The sequence below is a fragment of the Arachis ipaensis genome, chromosome B9 (assembly GCF_059453495.1).
Source record: "Arachis ipaensis isolate K30076 ecotype BB chromosome B9, ASM5945349v1, whole genome shotgun sequence".
NCBI lineage: Eukaryota > Viridiplantae > Streptophyta > Magnoliopsida > Fabales > Fabaceae > Arachis > Arachis ipaensis.
In genome coordinates this window covers 120,373,045-120,381,397 of record NC_142444.1, presented here as the reverse complement: position 1 = coordinate 120,381,397, position 8,353 = coordinate 120,373,045, and the positions used below count along the sequence as shown (strand labels likewise).

At 25.7% G+C, this 8,353-nt stretch overlaps 1 protein-coding gene across 1 annotated transcript; it reads right to left on the bottom strand.

Annotated features, from left to right (window-relative positions):
- Positions 1-2,480: 2,480 nt before the first annotated feature.
- LOC110266908 (inositol oxygenase 4-like) lies at positions 2,481-5,648 on the bottom strand. Its single transcript, XM_088499731.1, has 11 exons — positions 5,618-5,648; positions 5,400-5,514; positions 4,541-4,622; positions 4,231-4,435; positions 4,015-4,072; positions 3,593-3,647; positions 3,234-3,356; positions 3,069-3,138; positions 2,823-2,901; positions 2,616-2,697; positions 2,481-2,507 (listed from the first exon to the last, which is right to left on the bottom strand). The coding sequence occupies exons 1-11, from the start codon at positions 5,646-5,648 to the stop codon at positions 2,481-2,483; spliced, it is 927 nt and encodes a 308-aa protein (XP_088355857.1).
- Between the last annotated feature and the right edge of the window lie 2,705 nt (positions 5,649-8,353).

The window sequence follows — 8,353 nt, the reverse complement described above, 5'->3', positions numbered from 1 at the left end:
TGCCTAGTGGGTTCATATCTCTTTATATAGTCTTTATTTGGAACTATTACTCTACTGGGAACCTTCGAATTCTCACCCATCGTGGTTTTTCTATTTTTCAAATACAGGGCGTGACGCACCTCGTTGAGTGTGTGGGATTCTGTTTGGCGAAATGAAGGAGATTCTTTTGAAGTTCACTTTTATTTATTTAGAGTTTTTTCTACATTTGAAATCTTTTTTGTATATTCCTATTAGAAGTTTTTATTTGGAAAAACAAGAACATTCTGGTGTAATATTCTAGCCGGCTTTTTCTTCACGGCTCGAGACTAATAATTATTAAATATCTTATTTCAGAACTTACATACCTATATATGTAAACCTGTTTTGCTTCTGTATACGATGTTCACTTGCATTAACATGATTTGAGTGTGATTAATGGCTGTCAATTGTTTAAAAAATTTTTTCACAGGCTCCTAATGATATTATTATTCTTCAAATATTATATATGTATCTTTATTTTAGGTATCATAATGCCTCGCCACCTTTAATTTACGATTTAATTTTAAAACTGTGTGTGGTAGGGTATTACAGAAAGCTTGAAGAGTGAAAAAAACATGCTTTTCTATGGTTATTCTTATCTGAAGTTTTGTAATAGATTTTATTATCATTGTAAAATAGTAAAATAAGTATATGTATAATTATGTTCAATGTAAATGCTAATACTTAGAACTCAAATATTATATGCAATTACATTCAGGGACAGATCCAAGGAGGGGCAAGCATAGGCTTTGCCCCCGTCTTTTTTTGAACAAAAATAAATAATTTTAAGTATATAAAGTTATTATATACTATATAATTTTATTGTTTATTTAAAAATAGAAGAGTAAATAATTGTCTTATATAAATAATTAAATTATTAAACTCAAAAATAAATAATAATCCTTAAATTGAAAAAAATATTATTGTCAATTAATTTTGGATTAAATAAATGTTTAAATCTTTTAAAATTTAAACTTTTTGTTTTTGAATATTTTTTCTCTTAATTTTTACACATATTATCATATAAAAATACTTTAATATTTATAATAACTAAAACAATCTTTATATATTATTGTTCATACATAAAAATAAATTATTTTAAAATTTATGAATTTTTCTTATGATATAAAAATTTTAACAAATTAAGTAAATTCATTTAAATGATTATATTTTTTATATTTTATACACGAATATATTTTAATTACATATAACAAAATTATTAGAACAACTTATTTATATTATTTTATAGTATTTTTTTATGATATGAAACATAAAAATATAATTTATTGTCACAATAATACTCAATAAAATAAACTAATTAAAAAAATAGATAATTTTTATATTTTATCGAATCCAAAATAAAAAATAAAATTTATAAGAATTAAGATAATTTTTAAATATAACAAGCACTTATTAGTATTTTTAATTAAAAAATATTAATCATGATTATATATTACTAAGTATATAATATTATATTTGATTATACAATATTTTAATTTTTGGTCCCACTTCTACTGAATTTTTGTATCCTTTCTTGATTACATTTAATTGTAGTTTTGTAATCACAAGACATATTTTATTGGATGTTACTATTTTAATTTTTTACATTTTAGAACCTACTTCATAGATTAGATATGTAAACTTCTTATTGATATTGTGTTTAATAAAATATTTTATTTTGTAATAATTAATTTTAGTATATTTATATTATTTACAAATAATAATAATTGTCTGAAAAAATAATTTGAGATTTTAGAAAAAAAGATAAATTGTTAGTCTTAATAAAATGAGTATAATATAAGTAAAAAATGTGTTAAGGTTTTAGCGGCAATAATAATAGCAACTAAAAGTGAATAATATTATAATCTTAGAATTACTTTTAGTAGCCATATAAAATTTTGAGAAAATGGTCACAAAAAATTATAACTTTAGGGGCCATTAAAAATTTTTTTATTGACAATTGTATAATTGCTACAAAAAGTTATAATTTTTAGCGGCCATTAAAAAGATCTTTATTGGCAATTATATAATTACTGCTAAAATCTTTTAGTTACAAAATATAAGATTGCTAATCTCTAATTGCTAGTAATTATAATAATGACTATTTTAATAATCACTAAAAATAAAATAAATAGTCGCTAAAAATAATTTTTTCTAGTAGTTACTGTATTAATTGATTGTTATTTTGATATGTATGAATAAGAATTCATATATATACAAGTTCATCTATCATTCATTCATTTTAATAGTTTACATCATATTATTGAGTATATATATCACCGAAAAGCCTCATATAAAGCAATCTGTTTGTGATTTACAACACATATATGTAATTATAGAAATTAATACATTACAACACATATATGCAATCGGTCTCTATTTTTTAACTTGCTCTCAAGGAAAATTAATCAATTCCCTCCAGGCCCTTGAGGTAGATCCATTAATTAGCTTATATTGATTCTTCACCACTTCAGCTTTGCTGGAAAATACTATAAAACCATTCAAAAAGAAAAGTAAGAACGTCACATTAAGAAACAAGAAAAGGAATTCAAATAAAATAAAATGAGCAATAATCTATCTGAAATTTGTGCCCCCACCTTGTCAATAAGTGATTGATAGTATGGCTTCACTTTTTCGACGTCCACCAAAACTTTGCTTTTGCTATAGAGATCATATTTACTACATAATACATAAAATTACGGGTGATGTTATTGATTAGTAATAATACCAAATGCTGTGTGCAAATTATTTGATATATATATATATATATATATATATATATATATATATATATATAGACTAACTTGAAAATGTGAAGCCACTTCAAGTTCTTAAAATCTTCTTCACTCATGAGATGAGTATATGCTCCCTCCTTATGCAAAGCTGCAAAAGAGTTTTAAGCTTAATACATTGTTATTGAAAGAAAATTCTAAAAAATAATTATGATTTTTTTTTTTTGGTTTACAAAATAAAATGAACTTTTGTTGCCCAACAAAAAATGCCTTCTTATGACATAAAAGGAAAAGCACATAGTAAATAAAAATACTTACGATAAAATGAGTGATATCTAATAATGAATAAGCCAGGTGAAGGTAAAGTGGTTCCATTTTCCTTTGCTACCTATAAATTCAAGTGAAGTATAAATTTATTATATATCTTGAACAAAATAATAAAAAAATTATATATAAATTGTAACTATATATTTAATTACTCACCATATACATATAGTCATCATGTCCCCATGACATGAGTACATTGTCTAATCCACACCCTTTACTATAGACTCCATCTTTAGTGTTATAAGCAGGATTTTTGCTATCTGGGTTTTCCTTGAAATACTGAAGCATAGAAAAAGTTTATATTATTGGTTGATGATAATTTTAGAATAAAAATATATTGTTTGTACACTAAAATTAACCATTATATATTATTTATAAATATATGTATAATTTAATTTATTTTTAATATGTATTTTATATTGATTGTTGATTTTAATATAAATTTAACATGATTGTTTTAGAGACATGCAAAAAAAGAGGTCATTTTTACAGTTTTGTTAGAAGAGGAAGGCTACCTTGTGGTGAACATTTTTTTCATCAAAGGCACAACCAACAGGAAAGGTATCTCCTGCAAATATATATTTAATCATTTGGTTAAAATTTTGAATTTAAAGTAACATGCCAAAACTAGCTAATTGGAAATTTAAAGATTGATAAAATAATTATACATGAAATATAGGGACGTGTCTTATTTAAAATATTGTAAATTGAATCAAAATAATTACAACACAAATATTTTTATAATTAATTATTTACACTCTCTCAACCTTAATGTAGTCGTAATGACCTAATAAAAATTTGGTTTTGTATTATGGTTTTAAAATGATAATTAATTTTAAATATTGTAATTAAATTTTATTTCTAAAACATAATAGTCAAAAGATTATTCCATTTCAAAAAAAAAAAATATCATAAAGAATAAGAAAAGTTCTTATCAACAACAGCCCATTGAGGAAGCTCACCGAATTGAGGAAGGTGAAGAATCTTTCCGAGATCTGAAATAAACAAATATTCATTTGTCAATTCATATTAACTATCTATCAATAATAAAAAAACTTTCTTAAAATAAAACGACAAAAAATAACTAAAATTAAACTAATTAACCTTTATAATAGAAAATTAAAAAAAAATCTAAGATTTCAAATTTAATTACCATGGATGAGAGCAGTCAAATGTAACCAATCTTCGTTAGGATAATCTTTTCTAATGGCTTCTGCAGTTTGCAACAAATGTTGAATTTGAGGTTCATCCAAATCAGGATCACTATCATCCACTACTTCATTAAGCAGCTCACAACATTCCCATATACTCATTTCTGCTTTGTCCAATTTCTTATAGTGCTCCCTCATTTTCTTTACCTATATTATTAGCAAATGAAATTTTCATGAATTAGCATTGAGCTTTCATGTTATTGTGTATTAGTATATATAAACATGTTTGAGGAAAATAAGAATTTGGCTTACAAAATCATGTGTCTGATTAATGTGTTGTAATCTATAGAATTCTTCCACACCTTTTTGTCTTTCACTTTCAATATCATAATCCCTGTCAAATAATCTCATTAAAAGACTAATTTCACTTTGATCGATATCTGAAGCCATTTTTACAAATTTGTATGTGTATTATTGTATGGTATATGTAAGCTATTTATGAAGGGTTATGAATTTGTAAATTATTTTACACAATATCTTAAATGATTATTTAAACAGTAATTATATATAAAAAGTTGTTATATTTATTGATATATGATTTGGTATATATATGAAAAGTGTTTTACTTTGTGATCAAAATTAAATTCTTTCAAAAATATAAAAAAGAAATCTCAGTTTTATTGAGAGAACGTGGGTCACAAAGATACAAATTTTTTCTCGCCCTTTATGTAGTAAAATTAGAGCAAACTAAGTTTAAGTTAGGTTTTTTATTTTTAAATTATATTGACATGTGTAATTAGTTGCATATTTAACATTTAAAACAAAATTAAATTGTTAAAATATTAGATAAAGAAATCTAGCAATTTATATGTCTTTTCTATTACTAAAGAAAGTTAGAGTTTAATTTTTATTATTAAAAAAATTAAGATAAAAAATCTTAAAAGAAAAAAATATCTATGTACAATCACATTTTAAGTTTAAATAAGACTTTTATATATGTCAAAATTTATATTAGAGATATAATTATTTATATGTCTTATTACATTAATTTAAATATTTTTAGATGAGTGAATTTATGTCAAATATATGGCGTTAGCTGCTTAAAATCATAAATTTTAAATCAAAGAAATAAAAATCAAATAAAAGAGAATATTGAAAGGGGAACTGAAACCTGAAGGATTGGCCAAATGCATTGCTTTCTGGAGCCTTAAACGTTCTGTCCTTTGCCAACACAAGTTCACTGGTTTCTTCGGTGTGCACATTCTTCTTTTCCTCAGCTTGGGAACCTAGAAAAAAAACAAATTGAGATATATGGGATTTTCTACCCAGAAAAAAAAATAACGCTCCAATACTTTTTTTTTTAAAAGAAGAAGAAAAACATAATCAAACCATGGGCAGGGTGCTCAGCTTGGATGGTCATTTTCTCTATTTCAAATAAGCAAGAAGCGAAGCACAGGACAAAGAAGTTTAGAAACTTGGAAGAAGGGATATGAAACTCCAGTGAAAATGGGTGTGACAATAACCTAAGACAAAACGAGTTTATATAGTACAACACTAAGTCCTTGTCGTGAAATTTGAAATCTTGGAGTCCTTAACTAAAATGACGTTTCGGAGGATTTATCATTATCTGTATAAACCAAAACCATACCATTCTTAGTAACTTTTCAATTAATCAAATTTATGCCACCAACTATATGCCATTAGTGTGCTTTCCAAATTCACCCATCTATACGTCATAATAATCCAATAACACCTGTTTCAATACTTGCAAGAATTTTCTTTTCTGAAAAAAAAAAACATTCCATTTATATTTCTATAACCGACAATTTGTTTGAATTCTTGTAACATTATCTTTTCCTCCTTACTAGAAAAACAGTAATGTCCCTACATATGTAAATAAATTCTCTCATTTCATTTATTTTTATATGATAAGAACATCAGATTGAGAGAAATATCTTATTATCCCATCTTATTAATTATGATAATGAGATCATACTCGATCTTAATTATTGTCAAGTAAAAAAATAAATTGAGATCATTAATTTATATTATGTTGTATATTTATGTGTACTGATATTTAATTAATCCATGCTAACTAAGAATATTGAAATTTTTATTTTTTTTAATAATTTAAATACAGTAGATAATCATTACATCTTAATGATCTTAACATGTTATTGTGTCCGTTCTCATATAATTATTTAGTAAATAATCTTATATTTTATATAAATTAGAAGGTATATCCCTCTATATAGATGCAGATAAATAAATAAAAAATGATAAAGTATTTTTATGATAGGATAATTTTAAATTAGTTGATAGTGTAAAATTATATTAACTAGCACATATAAATTAAATTTTGTTAAACATATGATCTTGTAAAGAAAAATGAAAAATTATATTTAGAGTAAAATATTGTTTTAGTCCACAACGTTTAAGCTAAATTTTAATTATGTTTCCAACGTTTGAAATTTCATATTTTCATCTTAGACACTTTATTTTGTCTTATTTTAGTCATTTAGTTAAAATTAAAATTTTTTTTCTAAGAGATATCTTTTTTCCTCTATTATATCTTCTTTGTTTCTCTCATTATTATGTTATTTTTGCTTTCAAATAATAATAATAATAATAATAATAATAATAATAATAATAATAAGAAAGAAGAAAAATGAGAGAAAGTATAAACTGCCCCCTTTATAACCGGACATGTCGGATTAGCTACCGGACTTGTCAGGTTTGACTTTATAATCGACAGATGATGAGATTCATCGGCCATAAGACAAACATGCATCATGTACATTTGAGTGATTTGTTTGAGTATGTTTTGTTTTGGCGTGCCTAATTGTTCAACTGTAATTAATTGCTACTTGTTCTATCTGTTGTAACTGCTACCTCTATTTGTGTTTTCTTTGTCTGAATTATATGTGTTTGCAATTGAGAGATCCCTCATGGTGGCCGAGGTGATGCTGAGGGTAGTTCCACCGGTATTTCGGAAGGTTAGAAGAGATGGAAAGTGAAGTATTAGATTAAAGATGGATTTAGAAGTTGAACACATTAGATAACTTACATAATTTATGGTTTAGAATACTTTCTTAAGTTTAATTCTGAGTGTCAGAATTCTAGGAATGCCTCTAACTTTCTCGAGATCTTATACATTATGTACGTTGGCACCTTTACCATACTGAGAACCTCCGGTTCTCATTCCATACATATATTGTTGTTTTTCAGATGCAGGTCTGGAGGCACCACACTGAACATTTTGGAGGCCTTCTTGAAGCAAAGAAATATATTTTTTCGTTACTCATTCAGTTTCTACTTGTATATAATTGTACATAATTGTTCTTTGTATTTTATACTTTGTCCCTCCTAGAGGTTGACTTGGAGAAACAGGTGTTTATTTTACGTTTTGGGTTGTATTTTGGAATATACATACATACATACATACATACATACATACATACATATATATATATATATATGTATGTATGTATGTATGTATGTATGTATGTATGTATGTATGTATGTATGTATGTATGTATGTATGTATGTATGTATACACTGGCCGGCCTTAGATTTGCAGGTTGAGTTCGGAGCTGGTTATCTATATTTTGGAATTTTGATCCATATATGTTTTTAACCTTCCTTTCGATCTTGCTTATCCATCTATGCTTATCTTTTGTGAGTGATGCAATTTCTGTTTCATTTTTTATTAACTTCTCTTTCAAGGCTCCTAGTTATAATTTCCTTCTATTATATTATTATATACGTATTTTTACTTTTAGAGGTCGTAGCGTCTTGCCACCTCTAATTTACGTCCTAGGCATAGCTCTATGTAGTAGGATATTATATTATGGTATCAGAGTAGTTCGTTCCTGTAGAGTCTGAGGAACAGACTGACTATGCTTCTGGGCATATTCTAGGTGTGTGTATATGCTGATTAGGATATCTAACTGATATATGTGGCATATTACGTCCTCGGCATATTTGGTGCAACAAAACTGTTAGTTTCATGGACTCCCACAAGAAGACTCAAACTTATTCATCTCTAATTTCCTACAAATCTGTGATACGGTGAAGGCTAATGGAGTCCATCCTGATGTCTATCGGTTATTGTTGTACGGGACT

Coding starts and splice junctions, on each gene's coding strand:
- LOC110266908 (XM_088499731.1), bottom strand. CDS start 5,648: ATGACCATCCAAGCTGAGCACCCTGCCCATG. Junction 5,515..5,617: donor AGCTGAGCACCCTGCCCATG/GTTTGATTATGT, acceptor TTTTTTTTCTAG/GTTCCCAAGCTGAGGAAAAG. Junction 2,508..2,615: donor ATCAATCACTTATTGACAAG/GTGGGGGCACAA, acceptor ATGGTTTTATAG/TATTTTCCAGCAAAGCTGAA.